Source organism: Hydractinia symbiolongicarpus, chromosome 13 (assembly GCF_029227915.1).
Source record: "Hydractinia symbiolongicarpus strain clone_291-10 chromosome 13, HSymV2.1, whole genome shotgun sequence".
Lineage (NCBI taxonomy): Eukaryota > Metazoa > Cnidaria > Hydrozoa > Anthoathecata > Hydractiniidae > Hydractinia > Hydractinia symbiolongicarpus.
Window position 1 is genome coordinate 11,450,698 of NC_079887.1, and position 20,003 is coordinate 11,470,700.

Here is a 20,003-nt window from a genome sequence, read left to right on the forward strand (position 1 = left end):
ATTTATGCATGATTTTACAAAAGGCTTTGTTTAATTGTTTAATTTAAATTTTTATTTCACAAGTCATGGGTTATTAACGAGATTGTTCCCTCAATACCATTTTTTGTTAATGATTTTCAGGTTTGCCTTTTCAGTTTCTAATAGACCAATTATCAATGAAGGACCTGGGGAAGAGGAGAGGCTAGTGTGTTTAAAGCTTTATTTAAAATACGGAATGTGTGCAAACACAACAACTGCTCCCGCCTAAGATATTAATCCTATTCTCTTGCTGAGCGTTAAGCAGAAAGGATCGATTCACACTTATATAATCTCTGGCATAGCTCGAACAAATATAGTTTAATTTGTCAAAGCTAGACTACCTGATCTGGAACAGGCGGTTTCATCAGGTCATCAAAAAGCCTTTCAATCCTTATATCTCTTTGACCGTTTGTCATGATTTTGATCATAAACAAAAATGTACATGGGCATGATGTTGCTGAAGTCAGCGAAATGTTATTTTTAATACTTTGACATAGTGCTGCACAAGAAATATTTATAAATCTCAGATTAACATTTCACAACAGAACTTATTAAAATAAAGTCTACAGAGTTTGTCTCAGATTATCCTTCTTAATTTCATTTTGTTTCTACTGTTATAATCTCCTTTGCTTTTGCAGGAAATTGTAGAAATAAGACTTCTGTGTTTTTCTTTGGTTAAATTATTGCCGCTTTCGTTAACATTCAAGGTGTGACGTCATATTCGAAGCAATTTTTTTCAACTGCATAATTTATTCCACGCCGACTGTTGTTTTCAATATGAAATCAAAAATTTAACTTGTCAGTAGTTTTGAACGGCTAAGAGAAGAACTATTCCAAGTTTTGTTTTCAATATGAAATCAAAAATTTAACTTGTCAGTAGATTTTGAACGGCTAAGAGAAGAACTATTCCAAGATTTTAGGATTTTGCGTAAGATCACAGGACTCTTGTGAGCAAGATGTTTCTTCTCTTTCGGAGGTAACTGAAGAGATCTTGATCTTCTTCTTCCTTCAAAGTCATCAGGTGGCGGTCCTTCTAATAATATTACAGAGCTACTTTTCAAGTCATATAAAAGTTTTTCGTGAATTAGTTTCACTAAAACTGTGAACATTCTGTCTACGCCTTCTCTATCAGTTAAAGCAGATAGTTCAAAGTACTTGCAGTTTTGTTTCTTGGCGAGATATTCGCCATCAGAACGCATCACATTTCTGTAGTGCCATAGATCTGATTTATTAGCTACGATAGCCACGCAAGGTAGATTGCTGCTGGTTATGACGTTAATATGTAAACACAATTCTTTTGCTCTTCGGAAGCTTTTTACGTCATTGATAGCATATACGATAATGATACCATCAGCATCAACGATGCAACTTGATATGTTCTGTAAAATATCACAATATATATCTTTATGTGATGAAGCCTTATTTTCGCAAATGAATCGTTTTAAGATTTTTGCGAATACTTATTTTCATGAATCTAATAATTATTCGCAATTTGAGGCATAGAGGCTAGCCATTATTTCTTTTAAAAAATAAAAATGGAAAAACTAGAGAAGAAACAATGAAAAAATCCTTTCGTTTTGCCAAATCTTTTTAAAGCTAATATTAGCGAATATATAATTTATTTCTAGTAATTTCACAAAGATTTATTTTCGCGAATTTTACTCATACGTAAAATTCGTGAAAAAAATTACCTGAAGGTACACGTTTTTTCCTTTTATAAGAATGTGCTTTGTAAGAATATCAGGCTGGGATTTTAGGGTGTAAAAACAATAGGTTTATTGTTTAAACAGATCAATACAGAGTTTTGGTTTTATAAAAAAGTATTTAGATGAGAATGCCTAGAGTAAATAAAATGGAAATTTACTTACACTTTTAGATGTGTCTAAGATTTTGATTTTCACATCTCCAGACGCCATGTTTAATGTGTGTGGATACACCAAGTCTTCTCCCGTGACATATTCATGAATAAATTTCCCAGTAAGAAAGCGCACCGTCAATGCTGCCGATAAAGATGACAAAATAATAACATATCTCATACCAATATGATTGGGTTCTAATTGGTTTAAAGTTTGAAATGAGAATTACAATGAGAATTACACGAAATGGCAAACCGTAATAATTGTCGTGTTTACTTGAAGTTTTTCACTGCACATGCGTAATTAAACTGTACGCATGCGCGTTAACTTGTGAACATGCGCCATAGTTTCATTTTTGAGTAAATCGTGTGAATATTTGAAAAACGAAATAAAATCAACACCAAAATGACTTTCATTTTTCTGAAATAACATAAAAACTACACAGACTGAACTAAGGTTACCATTTTGCGACTGAAATAATACTTCGTGTAAAGGGTGCCTAAGGCTCGCTTTAGGATTACATAATTAAAAATAATTAGACACCACAAAGCCCAAATTAGCAATTATAATTCTTATAACATACAAAACACACACACCTGTTTTTCCTGTGTTTTTATCACCTAAAACTACAATTTTAAGTGTCTTCTTCAGTTGTCTCTCCATTATAAAAGCGAGTCCCAAAGTTGTCATTCATTCATATCTGTCTGAACTGTAGTGTTTAACAAAATAACTATCGTAAAAAAATCCTCTAATATTGTTAAAATAAATTTTATCGCAGGATAAGGCCAGTCGTTAATCAGAGCTTGATCGCTTCCTTTGTTTAATCAATATTAATTACCATGTAACGATGTCCAACTAAATGCTCTCATGGAATTAACAAGTGATTTAAAGTTTACTAACTACGGGAGTTATATTATCAGTGATCACACTTTTATTTTGTTCTTGATCAAAGCCACTGATCAGCACAGGATTCGTTTATCAAGACTCTAAAAACTATCTGATGAAATTCCGATAAAGTAAACTCTGACCTATTTCTTTTATGTAATCACACGACAATGCTACCATTTTGAACAGAATACTACGATGGTAAATATAATTCATAACGTTGATACAGCCAAGGCACGTTTTACTATTTTTAAAAGTTTTACATTTTAATTCGATTGTAAATATTATTTTAATCGAAAGAAGAGAGTAAACAAAGTTATGGTATCTGTGTTCGTAGTTTGTGGTGAAGAACAGAAAGTTTCTAATTAAGCTTTTCGATGTGACACACCGCGCAAACTTGATGTGAGCTTACCATATTTCCAGAGCTTTTAAAACCGACATCTAACCGTGATGAACCCAGCTTTGTCACTCACCTTCGCACAGCTGCCTCCTTATAAAACGGTATGCAGAATAAACACAGTAAAACGTATTACCTTCAAAACAGTATAAAATAAAGGTCATCAGATTCTTTTCTTGCGAAATTGTTGCAAAAGGTTAGGACTTTGCACAAATTAGTTCTCGTGAATATTAAAGCCTGACAAAAAAGAAGCTTCTACGCAAAAGAGTTTTTATGAAACCGCTTTTGGATGGAGTAGATACTGACACACGAAAAACGTCATATCGATGGATAGCATCAAAATAAAAAGTAATCTATTGTAGGTATTAGTAAAATACACACGGTGAAATTACCAAATAAGAAAATAAAACGACGTACAACCTCGTCCCCAGGACGGCGAGGTAAATACTGAAATTGTCATCAATATTGAAATTAAAAGCATATTTCAACGGAAAACATTTCAATACAAAGAAATGTAGGTTTTTAAAAAAGCAGAAACTAATATCAGGGGTGAATAAGACTTCTATCACATTAATTTTGAGTACGCTTCCATTAGTCCTGTGTGTTGCTGAAGGGAAAGCGAAGAGGCCCTCCGCTGTTCAACTTTGTTTCTAAATAACTTTTGATATTCACAGTTAGGTACACCTTCTTTTATTCAGCAATATTTTGTAATGTGAGGGAAAAAATCGATTTTTTTTTTCTTTTTAACTTTTAAAAAACTTGTCATTTCATGTAATGTTTATAACAATTATTTAAATCATAAGAAATCTCAAACCTAAGGCATGTCATTCCAATTTTCATAAATTTGATAAAGCCATCGGTAAAAATGCTGACACTAGCAATTTTTAAACAGAATGTCACCTGGACAAAACGTGTAAGAACTTTGCTGTCGAATGAACAACAACTTCAAAAATTACAAGGATGAATGGGAGGGGGGAGTCGAATCAGTCTCCTCAGCATTGAAAAGCCACCAAACAGTTTTGCAGGAACATGATTATGATAACAAAGCTATGGTTGAAAATGAACAAACGAAATATCGATTTAAGAATCTCTTCCTCCTCACCAAGCAAATATTCCAGGTGATATCCTGTTACAAAATAATCGTAATATTCAGAAATAAGTCAATCGAATGTCTTAGACACCGCATTTACTGCCGAGCTTTTCTTGGATTGTATATCTTTTTCGACTGACCATGTAAATCCCATTCGATCTTGCACTTATCCTTGTTATTGTTGTCCTTTATCCTTTCGCGTTTACGAAGCTCAAGAGTTTTTTGTGGAATAGCGGGTGCCGTCCAGTTTATTACATGTTTTGATTTCAAATTCTTAGTGAAATGAATCGCTCTGTTTTCCAAGTACTAGTTTTTTGTGGCGACGTTTTCACGACTTTACCCAACGTTAGAAGATACATTCTGAATATAAGATGAAGCTAACATAGTGTAGTTAACGTAAGTAGAGAGCAACTGCTAATTCTTAGAAAACAATAACCTTGATAGTGTTTTAACAATTCATGAAGCAATCTAACTTTCACCTCACCCGATGGTGTTTTTTGCAATAAAAATAAAACAGTCCATGATGGCAGAGTTTCGTCAGTAATTATAGTAAATGGAGATAGGCTTACAATGTCGAACAATATTAAACATTGTATTTAATTGAATGTTTTTAGTGCACGAATAGACGTTTCATTTTACCTGCAAAATAATTTTCGCCTATCACACATATTTGATTTTCTCGCTATTTTTTTAGGTGTTTTAGATTCTTTAGTAATTTAAGTTTTTTTTTCACCGTTGAGAACCTTATCCCAAATCCTGATAATACATTATGTTCACGATATTCCGACAGAAATTGTTTTTGTTTTGGATCGGTATCTTTTTTGAACAACGATATAGATCTAAAAGATATGAAAAACGATAATATTGGATTAATACAGAAATCATAACATTCACATAAGAATCAATCACAGAAACAAAATTCAAAAACTTTCTGTCCATTGTAATCCTAAAATTTCAATATGCTGTGACAACCAAAGCAAATTTTCGAAAAAACGTTATTTCGGAAAATATTTCAAAAAGTAACAGAATTTAGCAACTTATTTTTTACATAAACGTATGTATGGGTAGTTAATATAAAAAAAACTTCATTTGAAAAAAAAAGGTAACTGCATTGCGACGTTCGTAGTAAAAATATTCATATTACTCTGTTGCTTTGTCATATGCTGCTCCTAAAGAAAGACTTTAATTTAAGTTAAATTAAGGTAAGACACAAGTAGCTTCTAAGTGGATTCAACGAGCAACCCTTGAAGGTGAATTTGTCAGCATTATAAGCATACAACCAAAAGGAATTAGTTGCCGGGATTGTGAATATTCTATAAATCCAAAGCTAAAAATTAAAAATGCATTTCTTTATTCATTAAGATATATCAAAATACAAGCAGCAATGCGTTCCATTTTACTCTCAGATCGTAGTACCATGTCGCAAAGATCACGTTTCGCGTGAAACCACAGTACGACAATGATTTATGTTGGAAACATGTAAACATAGAGTGAAAAAACTACTATTATACTTCTGTTGCGTAATCAACATAGCTAAACACCAACGAAGAATAACAAGGAAATTACCCAAAAAGGCACAGAAACGTCCTTTCGGGTGCTAAAATCATCACGTTTAGTTCTTTCACATTGTCACCTAATCATTATTCACCCTAAGTAGTCAAGCAATACCGTCGAGTTGCACTGCTATGTCATCGCTATGTCATTCTCCCTTTATTATAAAAATCACCATGCTCTGTAGAAAACGTTAAACAGCTTCGTAAATTCAAGTGTTGGCATACTTCCAGTAGACAACAGTCAAGGTAGGAAAGCATTCGTCATATTGCATTAATGTAAATGCATCTGTAGTTGTGAGTGTCAGTGAATACACAATAATTAGTGACATCTTGCGGACCAATTACACTCAAATACAAGTTGCACGGTCAAAAATTGTTTACTTTGTTCAACTGCTTGCACATACCTTAATTGAACAATTTTTTGCGAGAACTAAATCCTCTTTAATAGGTGTGAACATGTGTATGACTTGCGCTACCATAAAAATATGTGCGTTATATAATAGTATTTGGTCATTCCTGTAAACAAAAATTCTCGAAAAATTTATTGAAAGTATCCATTCGCGAATTTTTTTTATCTATATAACAAATAATTTTTCTTACTTTCAGAATGTATCTACACACGTTCCTTGTAATAATGCTAACATATTCAAATTATGGTAAAGTCGTGAATACTTCATCCCAAAGTCCTTTTCACTATGAATTTGAAAACAAGACATGTAATAAACTGAACAACACCCGCTATTCCGCAATTCCTGTCGTCAATTATTACTAATACAGTTTCTAATATTATCATAAGAATTTATATATATTATCATTTGAATTTTTCCAAGTCAAAAGTTATTTCAGGAATGAAACATTGAAATCTACGTCTTTCTCGATGACACCAACATGTGCGCGGTTTCTAACCACCAATCTTTGAATACCATTTTCTTATAGGATATAACTCCTGTATATATTACGAGCGAAAAAGAAGAAGTACTTTTTGATGTAAGCAAAATTATGTTATGTTTTTTATATCATTTGGTCTCAAATAACCTTTTCATAGCAACGATGACTTCCTTTACTTAATGGGTTTGACCTTTGTTATAACTAAATAATTTTAGAAAGTGTCACAAGGACCATTTGTAAGCGTTTTTGTGCACAACATTTTACAGAGCGGACAAAGTGAGGATATGTTCAGCATATCTGCTCAATACATCACAAGCCATATAGTTGGATATGTAGCAAATCAATTTTTCTGTAGTATCATTTCATCAAGGTGACTTGCGGTTTTAATTTTCATTCCATAGTCAACTAGCAGAAGCTATTAACCAGTTAGGGAATTACCTTGGCAAAAATAAGTTAAAAATAAATGGGTTTTTTAAATCTTTCTGGAATGGCAACGATGAAAAGCATTTGAATCATGATATTAGAAGTAGTATTTTCTGACATTCTTCATTATGTATTGACATAAGGGTCATCAATAATATGAATTTCATGGTTGATTGCCATTTCTATTGTTGCTATTTGTGTATGCAAGTTGTGAATCATTTTGTCTTCACAAACCATATTTTTGTTATTATACTGTCAGGTATGGAAGCAAAACGGATGTGTGTAGCCATTTCGTGATAAGACAAGTTGACAGGTAATAACCATTTTGTTTTGTATCATGGAGAATTAGATTACGATAAAATCTAGTGTTCTAACGCTCTATATCCTTCATTATTCCTCATCTCTTTCTTCTTATTATTTAATAAGATTGTACTCACCAAATATCCTCTACATTCTTCAACAATGTCTTTTATAATGTTTTCTTTATTTCTCGGGTTATGAACTAGTCTTTAAGATTGTTACTACTTTTGCATCTGCTTCTCTTTGGTGATTGTGTCTTGTTTTGTTTTATAGAATGTTTCTACATACATTCATCATTGCCATTGCATCGTGTTTTCTTTTAATTGAAACCTATAAACATCCCAAGAACGAAACAAACATTCGAAAAGAAGAATCAATCATTCCAGGTTCACCAGTTTGGAGAAATATTATCTTCAATAGGACCATAACACAACCTAAAAATTGTGCCAAGAATTTGGAAGAGTGTAATGGTGATAAATTATGCGAAAATAGGCGAAAATTGTATAATCGTGTGTGTAAGTTAATAAAAAGAAATTTCGGAAATTTCTTATGAAACTTCTTTATTGATTCTTTATTAAGAAAATTCTTGGAAAAAATTAGTATGTCAAAGTTTCTTGTAAAGCTTTCTATGAAGACCATTTTATTGGTTAACTTTTGTTGAAGGTGGGATTAACTAGCTATCTATTCTCAATTTTATAATTTTTTATGAAATCTATGCTTTGTTTATTATGTAAAATTTGTAGTGGACAGTGTAATTTTTTTTTATTAAGGTTTTAATAAATTTCCCACTGTTATATTGTGTCCAAATATAAAACTCTAAATGAAATATTCAGTCCTTCTTTTTAAAACAAAAATAAGATCATGCAGAGGAAAATACTCACGATTGACTTGTTTCAAAATACGTGTGAGTATGCTTAAACAACATACATGTAACAGATTGGCAGAAAATCTCGTGGAAAAATGTGAAGTTCCTTCTTTGCACAATGTTTACTTTAGATTTTGTGATTAAATTCACAACAACAGGTCATTGTTTTACCGGCGACGCATATACGAGCAGTTGCCATAAAGGTAGACGAACTTGATCAAAATTGTATTGATTTTTGATAGCTATATTACCATAAAAGGTTCGGAGGAGGTTTGATTGTAAAAAATTTAATGATTTACAATTTTTGTGATCGGTCATAATGGAAAGGCAATGTTAGATAAATGTTTTTCACTTAGTTTTATTAAATATATATTTTTAAAGAATTATAATGCTATGTCACAAAGACAGCCCCCCTTACGTCAATGTGTTATCGCGCATAGTGGGTGACATTTTTATAATGTCAGTGGTGGTATTGCGTTAAATTGATTATGACGTTCCTTTAAGAGACGATGATTAATTATTGAGATGAACTGCTGGACCACATATGACACCAACACATTGACTTATTGAGTCAATTTACATTTATACCTTGTTGATACTGCTTCATTTTTCTTTGTTAATGTTACACTAGGATCATTGAACCCCAACCTATTATAATTCTCTCCATTAAAGTATTTCACAATGAAATTATCTCTGTCTGATTTAAAGGTAAGAAAAACCTAATAAACAAAACTATGGCCATAGAAAAGTCGAACTGAACAACGAATTAAATAATTGTTCTTGACTGGTAGCTTTTTGTTAAAGTTTTTGATTCCAGTGCAGAAGGCCTTGTGTTCAAATACCGACCAAGTTGTGAGAGAGACTATAAAAATGTGAATTTATTATTGATATCTTGGGTGGTTGTCTAGTTGTGCTTTCACAGCTTTCGTTGCTCAAATGGGACCTTTAAATGCACAAAAAACCCTTTTCCCAGGACCTTTTGTTAATAGCAGTACCAATAGGAACTGAAGAGGCTATATTGCACAATAAAATTATTCCTTTTTGCATAAAAGGTTTTCTTTCAATACAGATAAAACCCAAAATGGTGGTAGAATATTGTAAAGGAGTAAGGTAACGTTAAAGTACTTAGATGTAATCACAGCACAAACAAACAAACAAACAAACAAACAAACAAACAAACAAACAAACAAACAAACAAACAAACAAACAAACAAACAAACAAACAAACAAACCCTTCTTTTTTTCTTTTTTTTTGTTGTTTTTGTTTCTGTCGATATAAATTATTTTTTTTTTTTCTCAGCTTATTTTGCAATGCAATACAAAGGGCTTTGTTAAAACTGGGCTCGTAGCTCTTTTGACGTATATAGCGCCAAATTTAAGCAGAAGCGTCAAATATAAAAGATCCTCCTCAACTATACTTATTTGAAATTATTTGTGAAAGTTTGTTCATAATTAGTTGCCATTTGTTTATTCCCCAGTACACCAGCTCCTTTTCCACGAATAGAAACTCCCTTTTTCATATTTTGCAACGTGACGTAATGTTTTTATTTCGTATGGAGAACAATGCCCATGCGCATGCGTTTTATAAACAGTAAGACCATGGCGCAACTAAATGAAATCTAGTAAAAAAATTGACGCCTTTTAGATAAAATTATTTAAGAATCTAAGCATCAGGATGTATAGCTGGTTCATGTGGTTCTCCTTTCATTGCCCGCATTTACTGAATTTTGCAAACATTTAAAAATTTATCTATATGCTGATTAATCGTTTTCTGTTAACATCTTCTCACTTGCTCTCACAACTTCTGATTGTTTGTTTGGAATACCATTTACCTTATCGACATGAATTATGTCAGCTAACTATTTTGTAAACTCTAATTAGTCTTGAAGCCAAATTTTCGATACCTTCTAAAAATATTGTCACTCTAAGCCGACGACTGTTGATATTATAACGTCTGTTGCGTCTCTGTCATCAGCCATCTTACTATAACCTTGTTTGGTTTGCTTTAAATAAATAACAAGAATGTTTAGCGTTCCACATTTTCTTAAATTAATGTTTTATCGACCTTAATATAGACAAAATATAAAATGATCTAGGATGGCAAATTTTGAATTTCGCCACCACCAGTGATAATATTAGTTGTTTTCATATCAGAGTCGCGCATTTTGAACTTGTTAATGTTCACTTGTCAATGCTAGGTGATTACAGGCACGGAAATAAAACTTGGCAATTTTAAATGTTGATACATAGCGGTATACTGGGACTTTAGATCTTAGGTCATCTCTTTAAATCCATACTGTTGAAAAATGCCAATTATTGCTGACCTCAGCAAGAAGATTCTTCTATGTCGATATACGAAATTCTAAACTTCAGAACCCAGTAACAATTGTTGACGCTTTCCCCCAAACTTCGTTTGTTTCCGGTGCCCGATTTGGATTATTTGGTACTTTCCACATGCTACAAATTGATCACGTCAGCAATGATTAAGACTGGTTAAGAGTTTGAATTTATGTAGTTAAGACCTCCAGGTAGTAAAGACTCGAGTGTGCAATTATCATCTTGGATATTTTGCAGATTCTGAGAGAAATTATTTAGCCTTATTTGGTATGTGTGTTTATGGGCCTTAAAAGTATGGGGGAGGGCAAAGTGTTCGCACTTTAATTAGTTATGAGATAAAATTTAGTACAATTATAGTATAAAGCAAAGGGAATGAAATGGCATAATAACTTTTTTGATGACATCAGCATTTTTGCTATCAGCAAGTTTAAAATCGGGGAATAGACAATTGCCTAAAAATCTTATTTCAACGCATTTTGGTTAATATTTAGCCATTCTGTTTTTCTTTCTGTTAGTAGTATAAATGGTTCATAAAACATCGTCCAGTTTTTGCACAACGTATTGACAAAATCATAAAAATGTTTATATATATATATGATCAGTTTGAAATTGTAGCAATCGGAAAAATTGGATCATACACAACGTATTGACAAAATCATGAAAATGTTTATATATAACATATATCAATTTGAAATTGTAGCAATCGGAAAAATCGGATCATACAGGTAGAAAAACTTTGTTGAGATGTTTGAATAACACAAAACTTTGTAAAAGGTGCGAGTCATTAAAATGTTAATAGTCACAAAGTTTCATTTTAATATTGAGCACGTAATTCGGATGGTATTAGAATTTGAATTTTTCGCGGACACTTTATTTTTATTTATTTATTTATTTATCCAATATTTATACAGAATTGCCAATTTAGGATATATAAACAGTATACATATGTACAATTCTGTTATCAATATGGGTCCTGTGAAAAATAAAATTGTCAAAAATTAAAAAAATTGATGTTTGAGAAGAAAAAAACTTTAGAACCACAATAGAAGGATTAAAGGAGGAAAATAAAATAATAATAATAAAAAAAATACAAAAAACATGACTGACTGAAGCTAGGATAGAAACTACCACAAAGAGATATGTGGTAAAACTAGTAGTTAGCCCGTGGAAAAATCCACAGGTTCGCCCGTCTTTTTTATACCGCATTGCGTGCGTCTCGCTACCTGCGCAGCTAAGCTACCATTTTGCGTGACAGACAGACGGACGGACAGACAGACGTATACGGGTATTATAATATAGACATTTATTAACCCCAAGTCAAGTTAAGCGTGATCTACACAAAATAGGGATAGTTAAGCTCAACTCTTTTTGAGCTTAAAAAAAAGGTTCGAGTAACTTTTATCCATGTCGATATATATCGATGTTATAAACGTTCTGGGTGTTATTTTGTAGACCGTGCATATTTAAAGAGAAAAAAAAAAGATCAGCGGAAAAATTATATGCAAGAAAGTTAAACAACGATAATTTATTGTTTCAATTAATAAATTTTGACGTTCTCAGGGAGATTTTTTATATGGACGGAAGAAAAGTTTGTCGGATAAGTTTTTTTTTTAAATTTCCCACGACGAAACTTTTTCTGAATAACTTATTCATAACCTGTAACTGCGATTCAACTAGATTTTCTTTTTAAAGCTCGGAATTTTCTTATGTACACCCATGAGTTTATTCCAAAGTGGTTATTGGCTAAAAGTTAGTCAATTTTATTCTTATAGGGTCTCCAGAATATTTTCTCATTTTATATTAGTGCCGCTTTGAAGGGTTATCATTATAATTATTGCCGGAAAATCATGATGTAATAAGCACTGACCCTAATGTCAATGATTAAAGAAGCTGTCGTGTCTGACTCCACTGAATACATTTATGTCACAGTTAAATAAACTAACCAGCCTTTTTGCTGGAAATTTCATGTCAGTCTCGAAATAGCTAGAAGTTATAGTTTACACCGTTTTCAATTGGATAACAGAGTAAAATAATTTTATTAAAAAATAGTTTTGGTCACCAAAATGGTAAAGTGCTTTTGCACATCGGTTAGCCAAGAAATTCAAAAGTCATGTTGTTATCCTATAATTTGTTGCACAAAATAATTTTGAAACCTCGTTTAATAATATATTCACATATATATATTTACAAGAAATGTTAAGTAAAGAAGTATTAAAATAAATATTTATAACGGAGTTTTGATGAATGGGCCTTACAAATCATGTAATGGAGTTTCTTTCTGCGTATGCAGGCAACATCACCATTGCAATATTCTTTGCTTTTACATTTATCTTTATTATTGTTCTTGTTTTTTCTTTTATATTCACAAATCTTCACAAAAATTATTGGAAGATCAGGCGCTGTGCAATTTAATGGCAGTTTCAACCTGGAGTTGCCAGTAAACGGTGTTCCATTTTTCAGTTTTGACTTAGTGTCATTTCGGGATGAAGCTTTTTTTGGCGGAATACCGTGTGCTGTCCAGTTTATTACTGGTCTCAATTTAAAATCCTTAATTAAAAAAAGTAATCTATTCCTTGATTCCGAATCATTGTCATCTTGGGGTGAATTATTCACGACTTTACCATGCATTGAATATGTTAGCATTATTGCAAGAAGCGTGTGTAGATACATTCTGAAAGTAAGAAGAAAAATTATTTATTATACAGATAAATAACTAAGAATCAGTGTGCAAGATAAGGAGAGTGTGAAATCCTATTTCAAATGGAACAAACGATATCAAGTAAAATAATATCACACATAATGAAGAAAGACAAAAAAAGTATTAACTGGACGGTTAACAAGACAATATAAGACTAATATACACACCTGCTGTAGAGCATTGGTATCTTGATCCAATTTTTTATATATTCCTGTCACAATTGTTCTCTATTGATAGATTTCCAACACTTGCATAAACGAACAAGTTTACCTCAGATGATGGTGTTTTTTTAAATGAAAAAAAATAAACCATCCGATGTGATAGATATGAAATTCTGTCAAGGTTGTTATGGGAACTTAGGGTCAACCATAATCAATTAATAATAAAAACAACAATAATGATGATGATTGGATGGTTTCAGCACGTGAAAGAACGTTTCCTTTTGCTTTCAAGAAATTCGCCTATATTGCGTATGGCTATCATCCTTGTCATTTTTGTAGAGTCTTGCATATTTGAAATGCCTTTTTACTTGATATGTAATGTTAAATGTAAGATATTAAATGTTTATGTTTGACCATTCAGGAGCGCATTTCATAATGTGACCGAGACCTATAACCTCTAACATATGAATATTAATTTAACTCTATCTTAGTGCTTGCTGTTTCATTTAACAAATGATGCACAGAAAGCACAAATTTTGACTTGAATATTGATTTTATAAACACCATTTCTTAAAACCCCTTCCAAAAGAGAAACTATCTGTAATACTTTTCTTTCAAAAGTTCCCTTAACTGCGCATAAAAGTACATATTCAGATTAACTCAGATAAATATAAAGTCAGATAAATGTCATATTGAATAGTGTTATTTTGGTCATAAAATATTACACTGGAAAGACGTAAAAATGATCAAACATTTTTTTTGAGTTGCTGACGATTAACCATAAAAGGTACCGGCATTTAAATAAAAATCACACTATTGAAATCTACTCAATTGGATGCTAAGATGTTGTCTCAATCCTGAATTTTAACCTTACTTTAGGGGAGAGGGGACTTGTTTTTAGGGGATAATTTTAACCCCTATTAAATTCTGGGTTAGGAGAAACGTTGTAACTATAAAACTTAGCGCAGTAACTAAGCAAAACAGATAGAGTGATTAAGTTCGATTCTTTGACATTTCTCATCTTTGTAGCTAATTTACATTTAGCTAATGTGCCAAATGAAAAATTGAAAATATATTTAGATCAGAACATGGAGAGGTGATCAAAAGAAATTTTTCTTTATAGAAACATGTTAGAAATGTTGAATAATTAAAAATAAAAGAATCTCACTTATATTGGAACAAAATTTCACACAAACTTCTAGCCTATACCTCATCTAAAAAAAAATTAAACTAAAGAGGAGGTAAAATTACTAGCTCCACAACAAGGTCTAGTTTGAAAGTTGTCTTCGTGCTTCTTTGTTGTATTTTTTTAACCTTTCGCTGTCATAGTATTTTACCGATTAATTTTTATGAGAGCTCTCGGGATGCTTGAGTTTTGTCTCCATAAACGCTTGTACCTTTCAGCTTAATGTAAAGGTATATCAAGCCAAAAATTTTTATATCTAAATTATATCGAGATTTAAACTTCGTAAAAAATTAAATGTTATTGAAAATAACTAAGAAAAAATGGTCAGTTATTTTATATTTTAATTTTTCTTTTATCTTTTTTCATGTTAAAAATCATATTTTTGAATTTCCGCGCCCAAAGGCGTAGTAAATTCTTTAAAACCGTCGTTTTTTACTTTCGGAGCATTTTTTGAGAAAAAATCGACCTTGGGATTTCACGTTCCTCCGTCACAGATGTAAAATTCGTACCCAAGCTCCCTAAATACTGGGAATAAAGTATGCTGAACATGATGGTGACATCAAAATTTTGATTTCTTGTTACCTAAATGTCATTTTAGGCCAAAATTGGTCCAAAAATTAAAACTACATTATTTTTGACAAAAATTGGCACATTTAATAAAAAAAGTATGCTGAAAATGATGGTCACATCGAAATTTTTATTTTTTTTCAACTAAATACCGTTTAAGACCATAAACGTTTCAATTGCAAGACTTTCAACCATGAATGATAGATTGTATTTTTTATTATGACACGTTTCGTTTTGTTTGCGTTTGTTGTAAGATATAATGTCACTGGCGTGCTTTATTTTCGGAGCTTCATGCACCAAACCTCTTCGAATGTTTAGCACAATAACACTACGAATTAGCAGGTTTTTATCAAATATTTTGGTAGCGAGCGGAAATTCTGAGAGCCCTCAGGGCTTCTTGTTTTATTTAAAATAAATATTCTATAAACTGTAAGCTTTTCAATAATATAAAAATTAAAAAAAGAAGAGTGAGAAAAACAACGATTTGGGTGTTTCATGTATCCTTCACAAGTAGCATTCACACAGACATCTGAGATTAATTTTTCACGAAAGGTATTATACACCTCATAAGTTTACTGAAATGAAGAATAAATTAAATTAAATCTGCTCTTTGTTAGCATTTTCTCATTTTCTCATTAAACAATTTAATATTGTTATAATTATTCTTTTAATATTTTCTATAACAACTTAACTTTTAACCTTTTTTGTAAAAAGGTTATAAAATAAAAGGAAAGGGTAACTTAGTCTTACAGATATTCTTATAATAGTTTCAGCTTCACTATGTATATAACTTAATATTATCCTTATTATTATTATGATTTCGTGAATTTCAAAATAACATAGAAGGGAAAGAAATATAACAAAAATATAATTTCTTGTTATCTTCAGTTCGACACGTTGCCATTATCGTTGAATGGTAATACATCCTCTTTTTTTATAAGCAACATCTTATAAACAACATAGGGCTCAAATTTTTGAAAAAACGAAGCAATTGATAAGCAATAAGTAGCAAATATGAAAAAATTAACCAGAATTTATTTTCCGAGAGTTTCCTTGCGGATAAAAATCAAGCAGGTTTCATATAACCAAAAATTTGATTAAAATTTTTGATTGATGCTAGACTAACTAGGCATACATAAATTGTCGACAAACAAGAAATAAGCAACCTTGAGGATCAACGAAATTTATCTTGGTTTAAAAGAGCGTGTATTCTCGTAAAATTAAACTTTAACGCAATTAACCTGACTTATGCAGACCGCGAATACAATTAAATTATATTGGTGACCTTTTTCAATCTGGAAGTGTACATAAAACAAAATGTTACACGAGTTTTTATGTATAAAATTTTATATATAAGAGACAACAAGACTGCAAATTATATAAAGATAAAAATATGTGACTTATTTTTTTGTCTTAGTTTTATGTTTACATATTTTGTTGCTGTTGCTGTTGTTGTTGTTGTTGTTATCAATATGACCAGCACTGCTTTTTAAAAACAAAGAGCCTTGTTGACGAAAACAGCGCAAAATTAAAAAACTAACTGTCAAGATTGAAGGATATTTGCAATGGGTTTGTTTTGAAAACATGTCAAAAGGAAATTCTTTTAGCGTAAAACTGTTAAGTAGCATTTTTCAGAGTCTATTTTTCGTGTGGTATCGTATGTTGTACAATAACGGGAAATTCTGGAACAACCTGTTGTTATTTTACGTTCCATCAACATGTCATATATTCGATAGAAGTAATATCAGGTGGTTATACAATGCCCGCCCTCAATGCAAAAGGTTATGGGCGTAATCCTTAAATTGATCGTGTTTCTTATTTAAATTTATCATTATGGTGGAACTCGGAGGATAATCACATTTTTATTTACCAGTTACGAATCGCAGTTTCAACAACTATAATTACAATAATAACTATAACTGGCTATAACTGGCTATAACTGGCTATAACTGGTTATAACTGGTTTATCGCCCAATTAAAGTGGTTTACTGAAAGCAATGAGACAGTCTCCCTCAAGAAATTGAAGTTCATCGCTTTTCAACAAAAGATGTTTCTCGTCGTACCTCTTAATAGAATCAATAAATTTTGTAAATATATCATGTTTGAAGTCATGTAGGTTCCCTCCCGCCATAACTTCAAACTTTTAGTTACGTGACATTTGATCGACTGAAGTGCTTTTTCATTTCACAGAATTTCGTTTTGTGAATATTTTATGATTGGTGCTTCAAATTCACACACTGTGCTGCGATGTAACTTCCCTACTAATAATGATCATGTAAACTTTCGGTTTTACAAAAACGAACATGATGTTGACATGCACCTTTTAAATTGTAAAACGAAAAAAATTGATTTTATTGAAATTCTTTGGAATAAGAAATTTGAAAATAGTTTAGATGATGAGAAAAGTGACGGAAATATCATTTTTTATTTTCTTAGGGGTTAAAATTTGTTGTTTGTTTGTTTGCTTGTTTGTTTGTTTGTTTGTTTGTTTGTTTGTTTGATTGTATACTAAATTATGGTATGTATTCCATAGTTTTTGTTTGCTTGTTGTTTCTTTGTTTGTTTGTTTGATTGTATACTAAATTATGGTATGTATTCCATAGTTTTTGTTTGCTTGTTGTTTGTTTGTTTGTTTGATTGTATACTAAATTATGGTATGTATTCCATAGTTTTTGTTTGCTTGTTGTTTGTTTGTTTGTTTGCTTGTTTGATTGTTTGATTGTATACTAAATTATGGTATGTATTCCATAGTTTTTGTTTGCTTGTTGTTTGTTTGTTTGTTTGCTTGTTTGATTGTTTGATTGTATACTAAATTATGGTATGTATTCCATAGTTTTTTTAAGTATAACAAGGACAGTAGGACAAAGTTATATCATGGTGGCGTGCAGTGGAAAGAAAAAGAAAGGAAGCAGAAAAAAGGCATGAAGGTGGTCGACTAGTTAAGTGATTACTTTTGCGAATTTCATAGCTCAAATGGCAACTAAATTAGGATCCTCTTTTTATATAGAATGAAATTTATATATCTAAAACTACAGGAACGTAGAAACCTTTAGGGTCTGAAATTCTGACAAATTATCTATGCAAACAGTTTAAAAAGCTATGAAAACAGAATTTTCGTGTGAATAGAATAGAATTACGCTGATCAATATTAAATTTTTATATCAACAAAAGACATCTTGTTTCGGTCGTAGAATGGTTCTTACATGACTCTAATGACCAAGGGGATAAAATTTATGAAAGTAACACAGAAATAAATATAACTAATCACAATTAATTTTTGTATGACACAAATGATCCGAATGGTCTTCATCATAAAAAACTTTCCTAATTGTAAAATAATTTTTACAGGACATGTTAAATATAATAATTTCCTTTTGACACGGAAATGCCGAAATTCCATTGGGTAAAAATTTTAAAAATTTCTTTTCAATGTATTTTCTCACATAATGTGCTATCAAGAAAACATTTTTAACCCTAAATGAGACGCCAATTTTTTTTAGATTTATATGAAGAAGTAAATAAACAAATTAATAAAGACAATCAAAACTAACTAGTGAGATTTGAATGATGAAAAAGATAAACAAAAATCAACAGAATTAGATTGAGAATTGGCAAAAGTTGAAAAATGACAATTATAAATTTTGCGATCTGTATGCCAAACAACAATTACGTCATCAATTTTCTTCACCCCACACCTTTTATAAGAACCAAGAAATTTCAATTTTGATAACCAAATAACACATTTGATTCTTATAAAAATGTCTACTTTTAATTTCCCCGTGTTTAATATAGCTGTGTTGCAAATCAGCAAAATTTCAACCTTCCATACCGTGTTTTTCATTCTTTTAACTATTTCCAATCTTTTTGACGTTTTGAATATTAATGCACCGAATTTTCAGTTTCTTCGTTCTGGTGTCTAAATACTTTTTGTGTTGAAACTAGTCACAAATATGGGTACTTGATAGAGGCATAAAAACACTATAATATGACTTTATGTTCATAACCACGTTTAGGAAAAAAAACTTTTTTCTGACCAATTGTTGACTGTGAATCATCATGGGACATATGTGACGTCATACCAATTTTTTTAACAACCTACCTGATCAAATTAATTAATTCGTATACAACCTCTATTTGAAAACGAGGCAAGTAAGAGCAGTTAAAAATTACAAAATTGCTTAATCCAAAGAAAACGCACAACAAAAATCATAAATCAAATTTAAAAAGAAATAATAAAGAAACTTATAAAATGAAGGATGCAGAATGACATTCTCAGCAAAATTTTTCAAATGTTTTCAATAACATATAGATTTACTACATTTAGCAATTATTTTTTTTAATTATAATCACAAAATAATGAGCAATATTCAATATTCACAAGGTCCTTTCCTTGGTTAAATCATTAATAGTTTTTAGAACATCTGCGCAATTTCCTCCCCATGCTTTTTAACGCCAGTTCAATACGTTCTGCGAAAAGCTCTTGAAACTAGGTTGTTAAATTGGTCAATCTTATAACAATTAAAAAGAAGATAATCAATGAACATACTAGATGCGTCATAAAATCTGAACCAGAATCGTTACGCATGCGCAGTGGCAAAAACGTTATCATAAAGAAAGAATTGGTTGTACATAAAATTTATGCATTGTATGTATTTTATTGCTCATGAATCAAAATAGATTTATTTACATAAATTGTGAGCCAAAGTATAGTATAGTCGCAAATAGCCAAATTCACGTTAATATTCCAACAGCTGAACTGCCGTGGATTTACATCATGTG

The 20,003-nt window shown here is 31.2% G+C and overlaps 1 protein-coding gene across 1 annotated transcript; it reads right to left on the reverse strand.

The window, feature by feature from the left end:
- Positions 1–427: 427 nt before the first annotated feature.
- On the reverse strand, positions 428–2,983 carry LOC130624333 (ras-related and estrogen-regulated growth inhibitor-like protein). The gene is made up of 3 exons (XM_057439920.1): positions 2,471–2,983; positions 1,887–2,017; positions 428–1,397 (listed from the first exon to the last, which is right to left on the reverse strand). The coding sequence occupies exons 1-3, from the start codon at positions 2,562–2,564 to the stop codon at positions 876–878; spliced, it is 747 nt and encodes a 248-aa protein (XP_057295903.1). The 5' UTR covers positions 2,565–2,983; the 3' UTR covers positions 428–875.
- Between the last annotated feature and the right edge of the window lie 17,020 nt (positions 2,984–20,003).